The sequence below is a fragment of the Geotrypetes seraphini genome, chromosome 8 (genome assembly GCF_902459505.1).
Source record: "Geotrypetes seraphini chromosome 8, aGeoSer1.1, whole genome shotgun sequence".
In the NCBI taxonomy this organism is placed as follows: domain Eukaryota; kingdom Metazoa; phylum Chordata; class Amphibia; order Gymnophiona; family Dermophiidae; genus Geotrypetes; species Geotrypetes seraphini.
The window spans coordinates 2,826,240-2,850,246 of NC_047091.1; the positions used below are offsets into that span (position 1 = coordinate 2,826,240).

General features: G+C 43.9%; 1 protein-coding gene across 4 annotated transcripts in view; it reads left to right on the top strand.

The window, feature by feature from the left end:
* The window catches only part of PPP1R13L (protein phosphatase 1 regulatory subunit 13 like), a 103,459-nt gene that overhangs the window by 33,770 nt on the left and 45,682 nt on the right, over positions 1-24,007 (top strand). Inside the window, exon 1 of one of the 4 annotated variants that reach the window (XM_033955142.1) lies at positions 20,340-20,467. The exons of the other annotated variants lie outside the window; for them this stretch is intronic. Coding sequence (XP_033811033.1) covers positions 20,355-20,467 — 113 coding nt within the window. The 5' untranslated portion in view covers positions 20,340-20,354. Of the gene's footprint in view, positions 1-20,339; positions 20,468-24,007 lie in introns of those variants that run through there. 4 annotated transcript variants of the gene reach the window in all.

Sequence of the window (24,007 nt, forward strand, 5' to 3'; positions counted from 1 at the left end):
AAGTACTGCATACACAACGGCAGTTTACTTTACTTTGAGACAGTCTGGTCAACATGTAGAGGTGGGTTTTTGTTTTGTTTTTTTTGTGGCCTAGTAGAGCTGGGTTTATTGTGCTAATGTTCTGAAGTCAGGTCTGTACGTTTCTATTCCGATCTTTGTGGGGGGTGAAGGGGTCAGTGAACACTGGGGGAGTGTGTGGGGGTCTTTACTTTGTCTCTGCAGTGGTTATCTGGTCACTTTGGATCCCTTTTTGGTACTTATACCTGTTTTTTCATCGTCTAACTTGCAACGTTTAAGTTTCATCCAGGATGTCTAGTGAAACCTTTGATTTTTTATTTTTCCTTCAGGAAGACCAAATCTAGGTTGGCCCCCATCCCATCCTTATCCTGCCCACACCAATCCTCCAGATACACCAATTTTAGCTCTGAACGCGCAGCGGGATTCAGAGGTCTAAAACGTCCCACAACACATCCAGAAAATTGGTTTGATTATCGGCACTTGGACGACCTTGGCAGGTTTTTAGTCATTTTTAAGTTTTGATTATGAGTCCTTTAGGGCCTGATTCTGTATAGGATGTTCAGTCTCAACAGCTGCCTAAGTGGCTTTTGAGTATCGCACACGGGCGTCCCATAGGAGAGGCCATTGGTATCTGGCTAATCAGAGTCTTAGACCACTCCCAGTGCATCCCAGAATGCACCGGGGAGGGGAAGGCCTGCCATTTTGGAAGAGGTGGGCTTGCTGGCAGGAGGGAATAGACATCTTTCTTGTCGGCCATTTTCTAAAGGTACGGGATGGGGGTTCGGGAGGTATCGGGGTGTCAGGTGTGTTGTGGAATGTCGGTTGAGTGTCGAGTGAGTGTTGTGGGCATCTTTCCTGCCAATTGGATGTGGACGGAGTGTCAGAGGTTTGAGGGGGATTCATGGGGTAGTTGGCAGGAGGGAGTGGGCATCCCTCATGCTGTAGACAGTGTTGGGGGTTCGGGAGTGGTGGCGGGAGAGAGTGGGCATCCCTCCTGCCGGCTGATTCGCAGGTGGGCCAGTTCCCTGTTGTGGCCTCTCAGCTGATTGCAGCAGGGAGATTACTTTGCGGTGACCAGCTCAGCAGCCATGTCTATTTGAAATGTAGACCAGCTTTTTGTTGTTCTATATTTCAGGTGCCTGTTGAAGCCCTAAGGAGACGCTCAAGTTTGTCCAAGGCCACTTCCAGGTGAAACCACGCCCACACCCAGCCTTTGGCGAGCATAAGCGTCCCTAGGTGCCTCCCTGAGCCCATGACCAATACCTATAGTGTAGGCAGCCTGCCTCGGGAGGTTGTTTTGTAAAAGGAGCCCTACGTGTCCTCATGCATATTAATTTGATCAGAAGCAAGCCCCACAGCAACCCCACGGATCGTTGCAGAGTGATCTAGACGCATGCGCAGACTGCACAAGCGAGGTCAAAACAAAGGGGAGGGAGGTGGCTGCAGCCAGATGGGACAGAACACGCTTTTAACCCGTGGGTTAAAGCCACGGGCTCGCACTGCAGGGGCAGGGCGGCAGAGAGCAGAAGAGTCGGCAGGGACAGGGTGGCAGAGAGCAGAAGAGTCGGCAGGGACAGGGTGGCAGAGAGCAGGAGAGTGGGCAGGAACTGGTCCTCAGTAGTCGCTTCTTTTTGGATCGGCCAGCCCAATTGGTGTTCCTTCTTCTGTTTAGTGAATCGCTGCCTTCCTACTTTGCATGCCATTTCCTCTCATTTGCATGGGCAGATCGGATCGGGTGGGACGTTGATCGGCCAAGGTGGTTAGTGAATCGGGTCGGGGAACGCTCAGTGAGCTTAGTGAATCTAGCCCTAAGAGTTCAAGATCACCAGGTGGTTGAATTAGCAAAGTGAACTTTTGTGTCTTATTTATTTATTTAAAATTATTTGTAACCTGCCCATCTACAAATCTAGGCGAGGAACAATACAAATACACAAAATCAGCAAGACTTTTACCCCTGAATAAAAAAAAACACCAAAAAAAAAAAAAAATCCTCACTCTTAGCCTTAAACAAGAAGGAAAAAAAAAACAAAAGGTAATGGAACATTATTACAGTTAAATTCGTGGTTCCTTTACTTTGGGACTACAATTCATTCATGACCCCCTGATTGACCCAGGAGAGGAAGAAATTGGACAAAGCTGGCTGGTGATATTTAACTGCATAAGCAGCCATGTATCTGTGTACAGCCCATGTCTGTTCACCTCAACCAGTTAAAAGAAGTCAAAAACAGCCTTAAGGCCTACAGAGGAAGGGTACATAGAACGTTAGGGCCTTAACGAGCGGAATAGCCCGCGCTAAAAACGCTAGCGTACCTTTGTAAAAGGAGCCCATAGATTCAAGTTTATTTAAAATTTCTTATACCACTTAATCAGACTTGTAGGCAGTGTACAATAATAATAGAAACATACATTGATTATAATGCAGACTTAAAATTACTAGGCATCTTTAGGGGTAGTTAATACATCCAAGGACGCTTTAACCAGGGACAAACAGGAACAGAAGGCAAAAATTCTAAAGAAAGAGAGAACAATTAAGGAAAGTACACTGGGAAGGGTTGCTGTGGAGGAAGGCAGTGTGTTTTTGCCCTTACAAGGACAGTTAGGTTTGAAAGGCATCGAGAAATAAAAGTTTTTAACTTTGTTTTAAATTGGTTTAGAGATGATTTTACGTGTAAATAGTTAGGAATGGAGTTCCAAAGGGAGGGAGCAGTCACTATAAAAATGATTGATCTCATTGTGTTTATATGCTTCAGGGATGGGACAGAGAGCAGATTCTGGGTCATGGAACGGAGAGTTCTAGAGGAGTTATGTGGAATGAGTCTGTCTACGAATTCGGGTTGATTATTTTGATGGGTTTTAAATGTTAATAGCAGGATTTTATAACTGATTAGATGTTCTATTGGAAGACAATGTACTTTGTGCAATAAGGGAGAGACGTGGTCATATTTTCTTGCATTAAATATGATTTTTTACTGCAGTATTCTGAACGATCTGGAGGCGTCTTATTTCTTTTTTTTGTTATGCCCTTGTAAAGGTCGTTGCAGTAGTCTATGTAAGAGATCACTAATGAGTGAATCAAGGTATTCAAAGAGGACGGATCAAGTAATTTGGAGAGAGATCTGATCATTCTTAGGCGATAGAAGCAGCATGTGACCACTGTGCTGATGTGAAGGTGGTAGGTAAATTTGCTGTCCAAGGTGACTTCAAGCAATTTTAAAGAGGGCACAACTTTGATGGGTAAAGAGTGGGGCCTGAATAGATAGATAGGAAAATATCATTAGTTTGGACTTTTCAATGTTGAGGGACAGCATGTTGGAATATAACCAAAATTTAATTTTTTCCAATTTTTGATTTATAATGGTTATCTCGTCTGGGTTGTTTAAGTCAATGGGATGTATTAATTGAACGTTGTCCACATAAGCGAACATTGTGAAGCCAATCGATTGACCTGGAGTCAGGAGAGGGTCCATGAAGATATTGAAGAGTAAGGGTGATAAAAGCGAACCCTGTGGGATGCCCTATTCATTTTTAAAGGAATCTGAGAATGTTGCATTGAAAGTTACCTTAGAGGACCGCTCTGTAAAGAAGGATGAGAACCAGTCCATGACCTGATTTGTGATACCGATTTCTTGAAAACACAATAGAAGTTTATGGTCTGTCATGTCAAACGCTGAGGAAAGAACTTGGGAGATGAGTAGAACTGATTGGTGGTGGTCGCCCGGCAAGACTCGGCCACGATCGCCAACAAGGTGAGCTTTAGTGAATTTAGCCCTTAATGCACAATGTTGATTTCCAGGCAACTGCGACACCTCAGTGAGGGACGCTGCCTTATATCAAACAGGTTTAGCCAGTTTTGGGAATTAGCTCCCAACCTCAGAACTTACCAAGGACAAAGACAGGCAGAATAATTGCAGCCAGTTTGTTACAACTTTATTTATTTTGGTATTGGTACTGTGCTTAACCAGGCACTGTAACAACTTCATTCCAGTTATGGGTGGTTGAGAATGATTTAACAAATTGAGAAACAAATCCTCAAGCAGTTGTGAATGAAAGCTCATGGCACCAGATTCCACTCCTGAATTTTACTGAATTAGAAGGGCAGAGGAGGAAGAAGAAAACTACTAGTTGCAGACACAAGGATGAGTTTCAGCTTCCTCTGTTGGTACACCCTTTGACCCCCTTTTTACTCTTGTTTTGCAGGAGGAAAAAGAGGGATCCTCCTTATTTGGTTTCCAATTAGCTTTGGCATGGGAGGGAAGGCCTGAAGTATTAGTGAATGGAGTTAAGAGGGTGAGGTCTGCAAGACTCCTGTCCTGCAATCTTCCATTCCCTAGGAACATTTCTTCCCAATGTCTCGAAACTGACTGCAATAGGTGTTTCCCCTGTTGGGGCATAGTTAGAAAAATAAAACAAAATGATTATCCTAAAGGATGAAGATGATCTCTGTTACATAAAGCATATGCTCTTGTATAACAAGCTACTTGAAGACCTGCATAGCTTTTCTGGTGATAGGCAGACCTGAATTTCTCCCACAACCTTTGGAAGGGGCAAATACTTAAATTCCAAAAGCCTCTGTCCAAGGACTCCAACAAGGGAATAAGTTTAAATGATGATGATTGCCCATGCCTCTTTGGAACGTGGGCAATTCAGTCATCTTGATGCAGGATCTGGCCACTGCTTTTGTCTGATTTGGGAACATTTCTGGATGGATCTTAATCCTCGAGCTCGCAGTCGCCTCTTGAACTTGTGATTTTATAGTTCTTTTGTGTTAAATGCTCCTGAACTGCTGTCTAACCATGGGAATTGGTGTGGGGGGGGGGGGTGCAGTTGGGGGAGGGGAATGTGAAGTGCACCTCTGAAAGAATTCTGTGATTTTTCTATTGTTTGCCTTACTAGCACTTCTTTGAAAATTTAATAAAAATATTTAAACATAAATGACATAGACAGGCAAACGTTTTCCAAAGGTTACTAGTAAATTTTCAAAGGATTACATAGAGCATGGAAATACCAGGTGCAAGACCTGCTAAATTTTAGGAGTCCTTTTACTAAGGCATGCTAGCCAATTTAGCACACGTTAAAGGCTAATGCATACATTATATTCTATGAACACGTTAGCGTTTAGCATGCACTAAATCAGCTAGCGTGCCTTAATAAAAGAGGGGGTTAGTCTTCAGGCTGATAATGAAGGGGGCAGAGATGACCTATCACAGGAATAGATTTATATTTCTATCAGTTGTAAGCTAGGGTTCACATTTTTCTCCTATTGACACTTCATGACCTTGAGCAAGTCACTTTACTCTCCATTGTCTCAAGTACAATTGAGAAATAATTTGTGTGACTGAATATAACTCACCTTAGCTCAGTTGAAAAGGCAAGTCCTAAATCTAAAATTCTGTTCTCTATAAAGCACTATGGGTGTACTTAGCACTGTACAATTGGACTAATTGGTGGACCAAGGGAAACTGTTACAATGCCTAGATGTAATTGGAATCAGAGGAGAGGTATTAAACTGGTTTCAATGTTTCCTCATATCCCGCACCTACCAAGTCCATTTTAATTACGATCTCTCTGATACATGGAGCTGTAGAAAGATTTATGGATGACTAATCAGTTACATAAACAAATACATGCCTGTTTAAGTCAGATGCTAGGGAAAACCATAATCTCCTTACCCAAGGTTCGTTATTTTGCCAGTTTATACTAAGAATAGAGACCAAGGCTATGGGAAGAATTTTATTATGAAAATAGAAAAATATAGTTCATAAGCCAGCAGCAAATAATGATTATTGTTCACAAAATATTCGAATACATATATGAAACTCTGTACATAATTATCACACCACACTTGTTAGGTAAATAAGTAAAACTAATTCTTATACTCTAAATAATTCCTTATAATAATAATACCTGATTAGCAGCAATCTATTACAGTTTATCACCAAGAGTAGCTTTACAAATCCTTATCCTATACAACAAATGGAATACTTTTATCTAACCCCAGCTGATAAGATAGATAAGATCCTTATTCTCTCCATCCAATTAGGCCTTAGCCTGGGAGACGGAATTATTCTTCTCAGCACAAAAAATATGAATTCCCTTGCTACAGGAACAAGAGTTCGTCAGCTAATGGTGCAACTGTAAATTAGGTTGGCAGCAAAGGTTTCCTTTATGTGATGGAATCCAGATCTGTTTAAAGTCCGGTTCTCTCTCTCTCAGGCAGAGAGTCACAAAAGGTAACTTTTCAGGTTTTAATTATTATAGAAGCTGCAGAGTAACCTATGATAAGATGCGAGCTTCCTCACATCCTAGCACAGACTAAATTAATTATTAGCACATTTCACTTAGATCTCGTCAGATGACCTCTCCAGACCAATCCAGAAACATAACTTAGATGAATAGCCTTTCTGTATAGAGTCTCGCTCAGGCCATGAAACAGAGGCACCTTCGTTAGATAAGAAGCACAGGAGCAATGCCTCCCCCCAAGATTCACACAGGCTGAGCATGTAGGCATAGCTGGATGTCCTTGACTAGAATACAGTTCTGGTACATACCCAGAATGCATCAGGCAGAAACAGCAAAGATGTATTCTTCTTTCTCTTCTTGCTAGGATTAGGCTGGAATGATTTCTTGCAATGGTTCAGGCTTGATGTTGTCAGAGAGGCCTAACCTTCAGGTGCAAATAAGGGAACGCCCCTACAGAGCAATTCATCTGGCGTGCCACAGGGGTCACCATTATCCCCTCTGCTCTTCAATGTTTACATGTCCTCATTGCGTGCGCAATTGTCCCAGCTGGGGATAAAACTATTCAGCTACGCTGATGACTTCATGATAATTATCCCATTCCCAATTCTTATCAGATTCGTTCTGATAAGAGTTGGATGCTGAAAGAGTCTTGAGTCAAAGTCAGATTGAGCTGGAAGTGCTGTGTGTGTGTGACTTTACTAAAATCTCTGTAAGTAGCATGATTTTATGGAGGTGATAGAGCAAGGATCTGGCTGTGGAAGAAAAAAAGAATTAGAGAGTGGTCACTCCATGGTAGTGAATGGATTGCCCCTTACAGGTGACATATAAAGAATGAGAGGGGGTTGGAATAGAGAGAATGAGATCAAAGGTGTGACTGCCCTGATGTGTGGCTTTTGATAACATGCTGTGTTAGATTAAGTTCGGAGATTAAAATTTAAAAGTCCTGAGTCAGTGATGAGTTTGAGCCATTGAAATGAATGTTAAAATTGCCTGAGATAGTTGGTTGAGGAGAGTGTAGACAGATGTTTATTGCTGCTTGGAGAAGTTGGAAGGAGGCGGTTGAGGGAGGGTGATAGATAACCAAAAGGTCTGAGGGCAGAGTGGCATTTATTACTACTACTATTAATGATTTCTATAGCTACCAGATGTACAGAGTCACAAAGAAGACAGTCCCTGTTCGAAAGAGCTTACAACCTAAACAGACAAGACAGACAAACAGGATGTCATGGATGCAGTTAAGGGGAACGGTTAATCTGTTGGCTGGGTTGGAGGGGAGGAGGTGGGTGATGTTCTCCTTTAAGTGTGTGTGCTAATTGCAAATAGAGAAATGACACATGAACTTGTATTACTCTTGACTGAAACAGCCAAAAATGAGTAATATCGATCTCAATATGAAACCCTCAGAGTCCTGCACTGCTCAATATTATTATTGAACCAGATGAAAGCAGGTGTATAGTTTTTCTTTCATTGGATTTTCATACTTCTTTATATATCTTATTGCATCTTGAGCACCGTGTTAATAGTGACATGTGCAACTTAACGCTAATAAATAAATTAGTAACTAGCAGCACTTATCTTTATCGTGTTGCTGCATGTGTGGCAACAAACGCCTAGCCCGTGAACACAAAGGCCCGACGGGACCCGTTTCGCCGGTTAAGGCTTCTTCGGGGGTCGTGAAGTTCAGGCTACTTTGCCCTCTGTTTGACTTCAATAAAAATGATTTACAAAAAAAAAACAAAAAACGATTTAATATACAATACTCTTAAAAAACTACCAGTCAAGTTTAACATTTTTATCTAGGCACTCACTGTGAACAGCCTGACCCGCTCTTAGCAGATCAAAAAATGGCGCCAGCAAACTGCCGAAAACGCGCATGCTCTATATGGCCAAAATCAATGACCTCATTATATGACCTCACACTGTTTGCACATTCATTTATGACAAAGAAAGAAAACTAATTCTACAATTGTATATCTGTGCTGTAATCACATTGTTGTTAGAAAAAAGCATACCAATCAACGGCATTGTTGAGACCTGATGGTTTAACTGTATTTAGAGAGAAAATCCATCGGCATTCTTTTTGATGCAATAGCCTCTGCCTGTCTCCCCCTCTTATGTTGGCTTCTACCTTATCAATACAAAAACATGTTTTGATGCAATAGCCTCTGCCTGTCTCCCTCTCTTATGTTGGCTTCTACCTTATCAATACAAAATTGATAAGGTAGAAGCCAACATAAGAGGGGGAGGGAATGAGAAACAGGGCCTCAGATCCACACACAGGCCTAGATCCGCACACAGGGCCTAGGTCAGTGTGCTGACCTGGCCTGTGTTCAAAACCGCCTGTGTTCTGATGCCCTGGATCAGAACTTATCAGATCTCCATCCCTACGACAATCTATAGTAAATCCCTAGTTCACAGAATTTTTTTCCTAATGTTGCCAAGTTAGTCAAGAGTTGGGGAGAAACAAATTTGAGAGACTACATAAGGAGTTCTAAGTTTTATAATCAAGGCCTTATGTTAAGCCTAAAAGAAGCTAACTCACAATAATTGATAAAAAGGATGGACAGGAAATGAAGATAAACAGTGTGGACTTTTAGTTTGATAGACTGTATTATGGCCTTTGATCCTCCCCCTAAAAAAAAATCTTTTAAAATAAATAAGAAGGATTATACATTGCATCTGGTGATGGCTTAAGAGGAAATGGAACTAGGGTCTTCATTGCAATTTACTTTCAGGGTCAGGTCACATTATCCTACCCGATACTCCAAGAGCTAGTATTATTTATTTCATAGGAACAGCTTTTGTCTTTCTCTTTCCCTATCTTCACTGTGGAAGTTATTAATAGACCGTGCCTGGAAGCTCACTCCTTCCTTGTGTGACACCCAGAGAGGGTTCTGCTTTTTGACCGAGTGGCAGTTTGGCACTACTGCCAGCATGTTCAGATTAATGGGTTTCATGCATGACTTGGTGTAAATTATTCTTGTTTCCTAGCTCTTATATTGACTGTCACATCACTGGAAGTCTCTCCTATAAGCATAGAGTACTTCATGGCTCATTGTTTCTTGGATGTTTGCCCATTGTGTTTTGGAATTGAGTTGACTTCAGCTGCAAGGTGTTCATACCTGCTGTTACAGAGGCTGACTTCTCTCTCTGTACTTGTTGCTTTGGTACTTTGATCTCCTCCTGTGGCTTTCAGTTTCATCTTTATGCTGATGACTCCTGGGTCTACCTCTCTTCATCAGGTATCTAGACTCAAGTCTTGGCCTACTTGTCTGACACATTATGACCTGGATGTCCCAACATTATTTCAAACTGAATATGACCAAGACAGAGCTGCTTATATTTACCACTAAAACCACCATTCCCCTTCTCCCCTTCCTCCATTCTGTGTTTCTGGGGTAGTAGATTGTTTAAAACGGGGTTAGTATCATTAAACTAAAAATAAAGGGCCTAGTTTAATTCCCTGCCCCATCCCCCCTCTAAAAAAAAAGCTGAGCTCTTAAATTTGTGCCCTATTTTCAGCTAAACTTAGGCTCTTAAGTTTTCAGTTAAAACATTTCATCTTTATTTAGGAGCGTAAAAGTCCTGGAGTTGATATTCATTGTGGTTTCTGTCTGCTTAAACCACACTGAGTGAGCTGACCCTTGATTTCAGTGTCACTTAACCAAACTCAAAATCTGGCCCATCATTCTGAGCACACAGCCATATAAGCAGGAAGGAGTGGACTTCCCTTCTGCCGATTTGTCTTCTGAAGGTACAGGAAGGGTGTAGGGGATTGGTGAGTGTGAGGGAGGGAGGGAGAGACTCATTTTTTTTCTCCCTGCCGATTCAGCTGATCCTGGCAGGGGAATCCACCATCAGCCGAACCTGCAGGACTACACTGAAACTGGCTGAGCTGATGGTGATGCCTCTGCCACGATCAGACAAGGTAGTTGGGTACGTCTGCAAAAAGCTTTTGTGCATTTTTCATGTGAAGATTTTTATTTTTGAAAATGGCCAAACGTACTAAGGACTGACATGTCTACATAGGTCATTTTCAAAAATAAAAAATAGACATCTGTCTGTTTTGAAAATGGACATTTTCTCTACTGGATTTAGAAACATAGAAAGTTGAAGGCAGATAAAAGCCAAATAGCCCATCCACAACATTCATTATCTCCTCCTCTTCTTAAGAGATCCCACATGCTTGTTCCTTGCTATCTTGAATTCAGATATAGTCTTCATCTCCACCTCGAGACTATTCCACATGCCTACAACCACGCATCTACCACCCTTTCTATAAAAAAGTATTTTCTTACATTACTCCTGAGCCTATCGCCTCTTAATTTCATTTTATGCCCTCTCCTTTAGGAGTTTTCCTTCATTTGAAAAGACTCACATCTACATTAATGCCACAGAGATATTTAAACATCTCTATTATAATCTCCCTCTCTCCCGTCTTTCCTAGCATATACATATTAATTTCTCTAATGACAAAGACCAATAACAAATTTTGTAGCAGCCCTCTGGACCGACTCCATACTATTTATATCTTTTTGAAACTGCACTTTAAAACTGCACACAATATTTCAAAAGGAGTCTCACCAGAGACTTATACAATGGCATTGTTACCTCTCTTTTCCCACTGGCCATTCCTCTCCTTTTGTACCCAAGCATCTTCCTGGCTTTGACCATTGTCTTTTCTACCTGTTTTGCCACCCTGAGATCATTGGACACAGTCACCCCCAAGTACCGCTCTTCTTCCATCCAAAGAAGTACTTTGCCTCCTAAACTATACTGGACATTTTTTTCAAAACATCCAAATTAGACTTAGACCTATTGAAAATGCGCCTCCACGTGTGTTTAAAGACTATGTATGGAACAATTTTGTGTTTGAAATTCTTGAAGTGTTTAATGTTTACAATTCTTACCCTAGTAATGCAAACTCTTTCAGCCCCTTTTATAAAGCCATGAAAATTTGAGGGAGGGATATGTCAGCCAGTGCTAAGTTTGGTGATTTTATGATCTTACTAGTCTTTAAGCCCACGGGTGCTAGAGTAGATGTTTGTCTGTCTGGGTTTTTTTTCTTTGTCTCTCTCTCCTTGGACGCTGCCTTTCTGTCATTTTTTCTGTCTGTGTCTCTCCCTATGTCCTTAGTGCCCTCAGTGCCTCCTTCCTATGTCCTTAGTGCCTCCTTCGCATGTCCTTAGAACCCCTTCCTACGTCCTTAGTGCCCCCAGTACCTCCTTCCTGTGTCCATAATGCCCACAGTGCCTCCTTCCCATGTCCTTAGTGCCCTCCGTACTGTGTCCTTAGTGCCTCCGTACTGTGTCCTTAGTGCCCCAGTGCCTTCGTACTGTGTCCTTAGTGCCTCCGTACTGTGTCCTTAGTGCCCCAGTGCCTCCTTTCTATGTCATTAGTGCCCCTAGTGCCCCTTTCCCATGTCCCCATCACTATATTCCAGACTTTGTCGTCCCCCCATGCCAGCCTGTCTGCCTGCCTGCCTCCCATCCCCCTGAGGAGCATATTTCCATTAAAAAAACCACCCCCCTAAAGCCAGCCTGCATGCCTCCTTCCCATTCCTCTGAGCAGCATATTTCCATGTAAACCCCCCCCCCCCCCCCGAAGCCAGCCTGCCTGCCTCCTTCCCATCAGAGCAGCATGTTTCAATTTAACCCCCCCACCCTGAAGCCAGCCTGCCTGCCTCCTTCCCACGTTTCCATTTAACCCCCCCTCGGCGCCGATCCTACCTGGCACACCCGAAACCCCCGTTGACTCTCCCAGCCGACTCTCCCACCGCTAGACGTCCGACAAACCTCCCGGCTCCAGCAGCATCTGAGGCACAGTAAACACGCTGCTTCGGGCCTTCTACTGCCCTAATTTCCTCTGCCGCGTTTCTGATGATGTCATCAGGGACGCGGCGGAGGAAATCGGGTCAGTAGAAGAACGCGAAGCAGCGTGTTTACTGTGCCTGGACGCTGCTGGAGCCGGGAGGTTTGTGTTCGTCTCGCGGTGGGAGGTGCGGCTGGGAGGGCCAACGTTGGTTTTGGGTGTGCTGGGTAGGGTTGGCGTCGGGGGGGGGGGGGGTGGAGTTGAGGCGTGTTACCTGCTGTGAGTCAGGCCGTTGCCGGCAAGCCCGCTGTGAGAGAAAGAGAGAGATGCGTGATAATCGCGCATGCGCACTCTTGTGGCCACAGCCCGACAGATCAGGACTCGGGGAACACGGGGTAAGAGTGTGCATGCGCGCTTAGCATTTTATTATTCTAGATGATCTGTCTTTTTCTGACTTAACTTTACCATTCCAAAAACTGAAATAATTATTGATAAAGGATCTTGTACCTGTATTACAAATGGTTTGCTCTAACAGAATTTATTAAAACCTCATTTATTTTGTTTCTGGGGACTTTAACTACCTTTTCCAGAGATGGTAGTACATTCTTCAGGTTCTCTATCACAACAAGTTGGGATTACAAAAAGCCAATGTAGAAAGTTATGTGTTGGAAGTCAGCTCTGCTATTTTTAAGTGAATATTGAGACCCCGTTCTGTGTTCAGTACGGTGGAAACAAGCTGTGAGGAATGGCAGAAACTACTTGAATTGTTTGCATAATGCAGGGAATAGAGACAAATTCAAACACCTCAAAAGTAGAGGCAAATTTTAAGAGGAAACAGAAGGAATTGATTTGAGAAGTGACAAGATAAATTCCGGAGCCCATTTACTAATCTGACTGAATTAAAAATGGAAACTGGCTACAGTCTTGTCTATGGTGGTTCTTTGAAGCTTCTCGTTCATACCCAGGTTTCAAGTGTGCCAGTAGCTGGCCTCTACTGGGTTATCTGTGTGGTCAATCTCCCAGCTCAGCAACCAGATGGAATCAGAAATGTCAGGGCCTGGGAAATGCGGTAACGGTGCTTACATAATAGAACAGGATCTCGAAATAGGTTGACATTGCAACATAAAGAGGTGGGGATTCTTTCTTTTCCCAATGCATTTTTTGTCACTGAGGTGGTGTGGTCAAGGTGACAGTATTGATCCAGACACAGAGGAATTTAAAATATAAATTCAAATCCCAACTCTGCCACTGACACCTAGAAACCACAAGGTGTGTCCTTTTTAAATCTCCCTATGTTTTAGTTCTAATCCTGGTTCTATCAGTGACTCACTAGATTCTCTGCTTTGGGCTTGCCTATAACTGAATAATATTGGTGACAAAATGTATTCTCCCATTTATAGAAGGTGTTTTTAGGCCCATCAGTTTTCTTTTGCTCCAAGGTTTCCAGGTCAATTAGAACCAAACTCTTTGGGCTATGGTGATGAGACTTTTCACTCCAAACTACCAAGAGCTGATATTCTTCAGCAACTGACCACACTGTACCTAAGAACCTGGCTAATAAGAATCTAAAGGCATTGGTGTTGTCATTGTTGTGTAATAGCTGAGCCTCCCCTCTCTCTGCGGGTTGAATGCTTTCTTTAACATCTCAGAAGTTAAACTGATCGTCTAAATGGCAGTGCATAGTGCCATTATGAAGTTGCTCACTAGGCTGGTCCCTAGAGTAGGGCTTACTTAAATGGGTTTGTGACTTGGGTGAGCTAAATGAAAACCCTTGGTGGCCTGCACTTTCTGACAAGCCCATGCTAAAATTAGGCCTTTGGGAAATACAGGCAGTCCCTGGGTCAAGAACGAGTTAATGTTTTTAAAGCTGTTAAGTCAGATTTGCATATAGATTTTGTAGATTTTAAGGTTCTTGTTGCTTACCTTTTCTCCCAGCTGACAAAAGGGCCAACTGTCGCTACCAGTGTTTCTTTCAGGTACAGCATACACAACCACACTGTTCTTAATGTGACAATGTATTATTCCTGAATCTGCTGCAGGAGAAGTGTAGGAGTCTATGCTACTGGAAATACTGCTCAGTGAAATCAAATAAAGCCGCGACCGCGTTCTTAAGTACAAGTTGTACTTAAGTCAGGTGTCTGTAACTCAGGGACTGCCTGTAATGGCAGCATTTGCTGTGACCCCCAAGAGTTGTGGCATCAATGGAAATCTAGATAGCTTGGGGCCACAGGCTTTCTGTAGCTGAAGTAATCGGGTCATGGCCACCGAAGGTTCAGTAAGCACTGCTCTAGAGCAATGGTTCCCACCCTGTCCTTGAGGACCACCAGGCCAATCGGGCTTTCAGGCTAGCCCTAATGAATATGCATGAGAGAGATTTGCATATAATGGAAGTGACAGGCATGCAAATCTGCTCCATACATATTCATTAGGGCTACCCTGAAAACTCGATTGGCCTAGTGGTCCTGCAGGGCAGGGTTGGGAACCACTGCTCTAGAGGGTTTCTTGTAGTCTGGATGTCAGAAATGTTCTGCTGATGTTACAGAACTACCTATAGGTAGGTCGGAGAGGTAAGGTATGAATGAGCCTTTTGGTTCAAGGGAAAGGAGGAGGAGTAATAGGATTCCAAACCTTAGGCATTATTACAATGCTGCAGTACTACAAGCAATATGGGCTGCTGTGGCTCAATGGGTAAAAGCCCTGTTCCATCTTCCAGAGGTCATAGGTTCAAATCCCAGCACATATTTTAATTGTGGCATTCTACTAATGGGCAGACTGGATGGACCATTCAAGTCTTTATCTGCTGTCATTTACTATGTTACTATGTTATGTTACCTTGATGATCTCACAATGAGGTCAGCATTGTGCAGCTGCACACCTCCATTTGCAATAAAGTAGAAGCCATGCTAAGGTCTGTATCTGTTCTTGGGTTTTGGCTAGGTACTAGTAACATGGATTGGCTACCGTGGGAACGGGCTGCTGGGCTTGATGGACATTCTTCTGACCCAGTAGGGCTATTCTTATGCTCTTATGTTATGTTCTTATGTTCACCTACAATTTTACTGGGTGAAATTGAAAAAGTAATGCTATCCCCATATTCTATTTTTGAGAAACTAAACATGAGATAATAAAACAAAGTTGGGAGTGAGCCCAAGGAAGATGCACATTTAATAACTCCTTTAAGTAAGGTATGGCAGCAAACTCAACAATTTTATATAAGTGGGATTCCTGTTCCTCAAAGTCACTTGCATGATTTCTATGGTCTACATCTTATTTCACGAGGCTCAGGGATAAACTTGATCAAGAGGTGTTAGCTAAATGCAAAGATCTATTTCATCAAGATGTTTTGATATCACCTGCCCAATATCAAAAAGTGGTAAATGAGAAAATTCCACATTACCAGTTCCTTTAACTATGTGATTTCTTGTTGGAAAATGATACAAAAAAGAACTTGCATAGAACCCCCCCCCCCACACACACACACACACATGCACACACTCAAGTGGAGGCTATACTATTTAAATCAAGTCAAATGGGAAACTTTAATCAAGATTATATGATGCTTTAGGACAGGGGAAGCCAACCTGTGGCTTGCTGTTTGGGAATTATATACAGAAAATGGAGTTTTGGTGATTTTTTTTTATTTTATTTTAATTTTAAAATTTTAATACCTTATTTCACAAATATTTTTTCAGAATAGCCACTCTAACAGCATGTTTCTATCATTTTTAGTTAAATTCTTACTTATCACAGGTGGTCTATGGAGCTCAGTGCATTTCCAATTCCTACATAATGTAATGTTGTGATCCATTAGGCAGATGCATAGCCAGACTGCCGATTTTGGGTAGGCCTGAGCCCAAGATGGGTGGGCACAGAATTTGTCTCCTGCCCACCTGTGCGGTTCCATTTTGTGCCAGCCAAACCAAAATATTAATTACCTGAGCTGGCGGGGATCCCCAAACCCTATCAGCTGAAGTCTTCCTCCTCTTCGGGCTTCCAGCATTGTTCCAAATGGCAGCTGGCAGCACTTGCTAATGGCATCGCTGGCAGGCCATGCATGCTCATTTCTTATGCATATGCAAAAACTGAGCATGGGGGAGAGTGTGGCGCAGTGGTTAAAACTACAGCTTCAGCACCCTGAATTTGTGGGTTCAAACCCATGTTGCTCCTTGTGATCCTGGGCAAGTCACTTAATTCCCTCATTGCCCTAGGTACATTAGATAGATTGTGAGCCCACCGGAATAGACTGGGGAAAATGTTTGAATACCTGAATAAATTCATGTAAACTGTTCTGAACTCTCCTGAGAGAATGGTATAGAAAATGTAATAAATAAATATGCACAAGGGTCGGCTCAAGGCAAGCGCTGCCATTTGGCTGCCCAAGGAGGAAGAAATCTTCAGCCCACAGCAAGAGTACTACAATATTGGGTGGGCCCTGGAGCTAGGCCACTGATATTTCATGTGGCTCTGTGTGTATAAAGTTTGCCCATTGCTGGATTAGGGAATCCTGAAAAATTAGAACTTCATACATATATAACAGCTTGGGATGAATATTGCTTTAGAAAAGTGACAAGAGAGGACCATATATCTACAGTTCAATGTGCATCAGATTCTATTAGACATCAACTGGGAATGGAAAAGCAGGTCAGGAATGGCCAACTATTAAGAAATTCTGGTTGGGTATTTGCATTCATGTTCAGGAGACTGAAAATTTAGGTGGAAGATCCTAAAAAAGTGTCTGTTAAGATCTAACCCGGGCTGTCCCGGGCTTGGGGAGAGGAAGAGGCCTCAGGAGCTATCTCACATTTTGATTTTAGCAGCAAAGATGGCAATTGCCTGTCAATGGAAATTCATGAGATACTAAGAAGTTATTTGTCTTGAGCTGCAGGGATATGATAAAAATTACATAGGGCCTCTGTGAAATTGTAAAACAATTAATTTGTAAAACTTTCATTATTGGTTTGTTTGGGTTTTTTTAAATACTATGTGCCTTGGGGGGGAGGGGGAAGGGAGGTTGAGGGTAGAAATATAAGTTTTAAAAAAATGTACTTTATGGCTAGGGTATATGTGATTACAGGGCATGATAATAGCTTTGGTTTAACAGGTGATTGGTACCCTGAGGGTTACCGTATTTTCACGTAGATAATGCGCATCCATGTAAAACGTGCACACGGGTATAGCGCGCGGGAAACACACATTTATGTAAAGAAATTTTTATATACTGCGCATGCCGCCCCGACTCTCCTCTGGCTGCCCCGACTCTCCTTTCACCCGCCCCGACTTTCCGTTCACTGCCCCGACTCTCCTCTGGCTGCCCCCCTTGAAGTCCTGTCCCCATCCTGAAAGCCTGATGCCCCCCCGACGCCCGATTCATCATCCGGAAGGACCGCTCGCACCCCCACCGCTCGCACTCCCACCCCGATGGACCGCTCGCACTCCCACCCGAAGAACCGCTTGCACCCCCACAGCCTCCCCCCCCTCCCCCATGGAGAAGCTGTCTACCTTGTTTCTGGATGCCAGTGAGCCCAGCTGTTTCCTCTGCCGGCAGTCCTGCCCCTTCTCTGAGCCCTGCGCTACGCTGCTTCCTCTTCCGGCGGTCCCGCCCTTTCTCTGACATCAGAGAAAGGGCGGGACCGCCGGAAGAGGAAGCAGCGCAGCAGGGCTCAGAGAAGGGGCAGGACCGCCGGCAGAGGAAGCAGCTGGGCTCACTGGCATCCAGAAACAAGGTAGACAGCTTCTCCATGGGGGAGGAGGGGAGGCTGTGGGGGTGCGAGCGGTGGGGGTGCGAGCGGTCCTTCCAGACGATGAATCGGGCGTCGGGCGGGGTGGGAACTATGTAAAAAAAATTTTATATAGCGCGCTCACGCGTATAACGCGCAAGGTTATGCACGGTTTGTAAAATCGTGTATAACGCGCGCGTTATATGCGTGAAAATACGGTAATACTCTGTAGTTGACATTTTATTCAGTGATCAAAAAAAAAAAGTGCTGCTGGACCTTCCACCCCAGAGAGAGCTGCATCTTTGCTTCAAATAGATCCCAAAATGTTCTTTGAAGTTTGAGTAAACCGAATTGCACAAATCTAAATCCTAACTATATTAATTCCCTGATCTAGACATTTAAAATGTACAGAGACTGCTGGAAAAGAGTTCTGGACCAGACTAAGGAGCGACAACTAACATTTACTATAACTGTGAAACTCTGTTCAGTTAAAGAGCAATTCACAAAGAGAACACCAACAAAACAGCTGGGTGGAACTAGAGAATGACACGGTGACGGTTTACCCGCGGCCACCGCATTTAAGCCGCGGGTCACCGCCGAAAACGGGGAAGAAAACTAGCAGTCGCTGCGGTGACGGGGACAAGGCCATTCACCGACCGCGGAAACGGTGAACAGGTTTGTCCCCGCGGGCCAATGTACCCCCTTCTAGGAACCGCTATTTCACCGTGCTCCTCATTTGTCAGATCAACCCTTCCTGCCAATCGCAGCAGAAGGGTACCCAACCCCTCCTGCCGGTCCTCCCAATGGCCTCCCCTAAGATCGCCGGCAGGAGGGTACCCAACCCCTCCTGCTGGACCCCCCCCCAACGAACCCTCCCACCCCGGAACCCCCTTAGTCTTACTTTCCAAGTTGGACCGGACAGCTCCTCGCTCGTCTGGCCAGCAGGCCTGCCTCCGTCCAAATGAGGCGGGCCCGTCCCTCCCCTCCCCTGCCTAACCCACAGGATCCTAGGGCCTGATTGGCCCAAGCACCTAAGGCCCCTCCTATAGCGGGAGTGGCTTTAGGTGCCTAGACCAATCAGGCCCTAGGATCCTGTGGGTTGGGCAGGGTAGGGGCGGGCCCGCCTCATTTGGACGGAGGCAAGCCTGCTGGCCATACGTGTGAGGAGCCGTCCGGTCCAACTTGGAAAGTAAGACTAAGGGGGTTCCGGGGTGGGAGGGTTCGTTGGGGGGGGGTCCAGCAGGAGGGGTTGGGTACCCTCCTGCCGGTGATCTTAGGGGAGGCCATTGGGAGGACCGGCAGGAGGGGTTGGGTACCCTTCTGCTGCGATTGTCGGGAGGGCCGTTGGGGGGGTCTACAGGAGGGGTTGGGTGCCCTCCTGCCGTGATCGCTGGGGGGAGGGGAGACTTGCAGCCATAGCCGCGGTCACTATGCTAATCACGGCAGGGAGATCTTTGCCGCGATTAGGTACAGCGGCCGTAAATAAAGAAAAGTGAATGGGATTGCAGTGGCGGTGACGGGGCGGTGAATGGGGTGGCAGTGGCGGGGACGGGGCGGTGACGGGGATGGTGAGACGGGGACGGGGCGGTGACGGGGATGGTGAGACGGGGACGGGGCGGTGACGGGGATGGTGAGACGGGGACGGGGCGGTGACGGGGACCAATTTTTTCACCGTGTCATTCTCTAGGTGGAACATAGTAACATAGTAGATGACGGCAGATAAAGACCCAAATGGTCCATCCAGTCTGCCCAACCTGATTCAATTTAAATTTTTTTTTTTTTTAATTTTTTCTTCTTAACTATTTCTGGGCAAGAATCCAAAGCTCTACCCGGTACTGTACTTGGGTTCCAAATGCCAAAATCTCCATCAAAACCTACTCCAGCCCAACTACACCCTCATAGCCAGGAGCTGTTTTCATGCTTTGTGCTTCCTGGACTGCTAAGGTCGTAGTTCATTACCAGGTAGGGTGTAATTATGAATTAAGTAATTTCAGATCTTGGGAATATAGCTGGGAAATATTTTTCACAGCAGGATTTCCAGCTGAATAACCAGTTTTGATTGTTGTGCTGTAAAGTTCTCTCTCTGTTCATAAAACCCAGACAGGGAAGAGTGGACTAGACAGGCGAATGTGACATTTTTAATGTAGTCGGCTGGTATGACGCAAGTAGTATGTGTGTGTAAGAGAGTTTATAACCAGAGTGGAACGCAAAAATCCCATCCTGAGATGTGGGGCAGGCAGAGAGTTTCCCTATGTCATTGATGGGATGCTCCTGGAAACTGGTTCTGCTGAATGCCAGCATGAGGTGTTTTTTTAATGGCAGCGGTCCAAATGTGCTGTTTCTCCATCCTCGCCTGCACCAGATGATCCATCCTCCTGTGAATGAACCAACCATCATCTGTTGCTGAACTAATGGTCACCACCCACAATCCTTGCCCTCAAAGGGAAAGTCTCCTTCAACCTATGGCTCAGTTGCTGTATGGACAGTAGAAATAACCGACTCCAGTCCTCTTGAAACTCTTATTGAGACTAGAAGCCTTTCTAGCAAGTAATTCTTAAGTTTGCAGTCATGGTGAGGAACATAAAGGCACCCGGGAAACCAAAGCTCTCGCGTTTTGGAAGCGTGACATCGTTGGTGATGCCAGAAAATATTCAAAATAAAGTCCGCCATTGGGGAGGTTGGTAAGTGTGCATCTGTGAGTTAGGTGTATTGCTTCAGAAATGAGATACATTGGCTAAACTCTGTGTCTGTCTGGGGATGGGGATTCTTAGTACTGGAAAGCAGTGGGGACTGAAGTACAGGGGCAGAACTGAGTGTGTGAGGAGGTCTCCATCCTAAATATATGGGGGTGCTGCAGAGATGCATGGATATGCACTGGCTGAGCTATGTATGACAGACCTTATAGCAGAGAAAGCTGAGGTGCAATGCCTAAACTGTGTCTAGAGGTCTTATTGCTGGAATAGCAGTGGGATACCATAGGACAAGGGCTGAGGTGCATTAGCAAAACTCTGAAGTTGCAGAGTCCTTTCTACCCTCTGTATTTGTTAGTGCTCTTGTATGCAGAATATAGGTGCAATGTCGGTCATCCTCTGTTGATGAAATAAACAGGGAGGGTCACAACCGTTACTGAGCATTGTCTCTTTTATATTATATAAGCATCATGGGCAGCTGTTTAGATGGTTTTCTTAGTAGCATAATTTTTATCAATAGCTGGTTGGCTCTCCCAGTAGAGATTGTATTCTCTGTGGATGATTGACGCCATAAGGACAAGCTGAGTTATGGGGAATTATTTGATGTCCCTTGTGATACAGACTAGCCTGCATGCATTTTTTTTTTTTAGCTCTCTTTTGCAATTGCAATCATGACCTGTAGTAAGAGAATGGTCTCTAGAGAGCTCTTGTCAGTGTTGGGGGTAACTGCAAGTGATGCAAGGATTCAGCCTTGGGAAATCTGGTTTATTCTCTTGTTCTCACATCTAAGAGGGAGGGAGAATCTGGAAACCATGAAAAACCTCTTTTTTTTTTTTAAACATATATATAGATTCATTTTATGAAGATTCTGAGTGTGTAGAACAGCATTTTTACACATTCAAGTAGGCTTTATAAAATGGCCTTGAAGGTATGTGTGTGTAAAGTAAGTTCCCAAGTGCAGCATTTTTCCATGTGTAAAGTATGCTTTGCACATGGAAAAGGGTTCTTAAAAAAATATTCATGCATTGAAAGGTAGGTGCATAGAAACAGTGCTACTTTGTGACATGAACTGCTAGTACGGTAGTTGTAGTTTGGGCTGAGTTTTGAAGCATTTTATAAAACCCATGTATGCATGTGTACATGCCCAAATTTTACTCCACCTTAAAACCAAAACAAAACAGGTGTAAACTTGGGCATGAGCATGTGTGCTAGGGGAGGTGCTCTTGGGAGCTTATTTTATAAAGGCACATGGCTGCCCATGTTGTCCTTAAAAACAGATGCCTTTTCTCAAATTTGCCAAAGGGGTCATGTTATGACTGTAATCAATTGTAAGTAAGAGGCTAATTTTATAAGCATTCCTGGAGGCAGAGGATAAACAGTGCGGGAGCAGGATTAGCACTTAGGCACGTGTTTTTATAAAATATTTACATGCTCCTTTCGGCTTACATGCCCACAATTACACTTGCCTTGCAGCAGTATATTTTGTTAGCGAAAGTATACAGCATGCAGATCAGGCATATTTGTTGCATGTCCATTGAAACCACCATTTTATGGGACCCCTGAAGAAGATGTGTTGATCGAAACACGGACTGTGTTGGGTCCCATATTTTGTAGAAAGTGGTCTATTTGTATGCAACAATCTCTGTTTGTTTTAAATAAACTTTGCCTGCATCTCATACACAAAATAATTCACTTATTTGAGATCCCCGGCCCCCCAGCAAGAACTTAGCATTGATAGGTGAGTACAAATCCTACCATCCACAAGCATTGTCTACTTTATAAAGCACTTAAAAGGGGATTGGTTCCTGGAAAAGCAGCATCCCTGTATTCTGATATAGAGCAGTGTTTTTCAACCTTTTTACACCTATGGACCGGCAGAAATATAAGCATTATTCTGTGGACCAGCATCGGTCCGTGGACCAGCGGTTGAAGAACACTGGGCTAAGTTGTGGGCCAGACCCTGCCCATCTCTACCCAATTTCCACCCCAGACACCACCCCCATAATAGTACTAATTGCACCTTGCACGTCCTGTGCCTCATCTGGAAGCCTTCCCGCTGACGTTGCAATGTCAGAGAGAAGGCTTCCGGTTCAGGTGCAGGATGCCCGTAGGAGCCACTGCCCGTGGCTTTGTGCACTGAATCAGTTAGGAAGAGGAAGCTGGCTTGAAGATAATGCCTCATCGATTGCACCGTGGACCGGTGGGTGAAGAACACTGTTTTGGGCCTGATGCACGTGCTGTCTCGTTGGACCGGCAGGAAATTTCAGTAGACCGGCACTGGTCCATGGACCGGTGGTTGAAGAACACTGATCTAGAGTCCATTCACCCTCTATCCATTAGGATAGGGTTACCAAATGTTTAGAAAAAACCCAGACATGTCCTCTTTTAAGAGGACTGACCGAGTTCTCAGATGGATTTCCAAAACCTAGTGGTTTGTCCGGGTTTTGGAAGACCCTGTGTCTGAAGAGCCACCAAGCATGTGTGGATGCAACATGTTGTCACATGCATGTGACATCATTGCATGTCATCTGCATGCTCAGACGCTCTCCAGATGCAACCCAGACTCAGGGAAGTTTCAAGTTTCTTTATTTTTGATATACCGTCTATCAAAACAAGTGTCTAAATGGTGTACAATATAAAAAGGTTGTAGAAAACAATTAAAAAGCAATATTTTATCAAATATTAAAAATACTAGACAAATTCACATTAACGTAAAAGGGAAGTTGAGGAGGGAAAGGTTGTTTAAAATACATCGAAGTAAAAGTAATTAAAAAAAGGAAGGTAAATGGGGAGTGGCAAAACATTAGGATGGGGATCGCTTCAGAAGAAGGCTTCACAAGAACTCAAGGTTTGAGAAGCGAAAGCTGGTCCTAAAGAGAAAAGTTTTAAGTATGGGAAGACGAGACAAGGTTTGTGTGGAGGTGGAACGGGGCTGGGCTGGGGGTGGAATGGAGTGAGGCCACAAATCTGGAAACCCTTCCTTAGGAGTTCTGGGGTACATGAGATGGTACATGACCTAGATCGGTGGTCTCAACCTATCTTCTGTTGTGACGTGCTGAACTCTAAAATTCAAAGCTGGATAAAAATAAAATCCTAAATATTTTGTTAAAAATCATGCAGGGAAAGTGTGAAATAGTCTAAAACAGAATTTAGTTTTTAATCGACCACTAAAATTATTTTATATTTTTTACATTTTCTTAAAGAAACACAGGTTGTGTGCTAACTGGGACTATATACAAATGTCAATTTGGGATTGAATGTAGACAAATTCATACTAACTTACTCTCAACATCAATGAACCTTTACCTATTCTAGAGTATAGAGAACTAGGATGTTTCCCTTACAGCGTGCCATAAAAACAAATATATATTAAATTCTTATTACAGTAACAGCAACACAACATTCCGCCATAAAAATACTGTCCAAAGTAACACAAAACCCTGAAAACATGTTAAAAACAGAACCTCTGAACAGCGGATTTGCAACATTTCTGGTTGGGGCTGGTGGCAGTAGTAATCCTTGCAGTAAAAA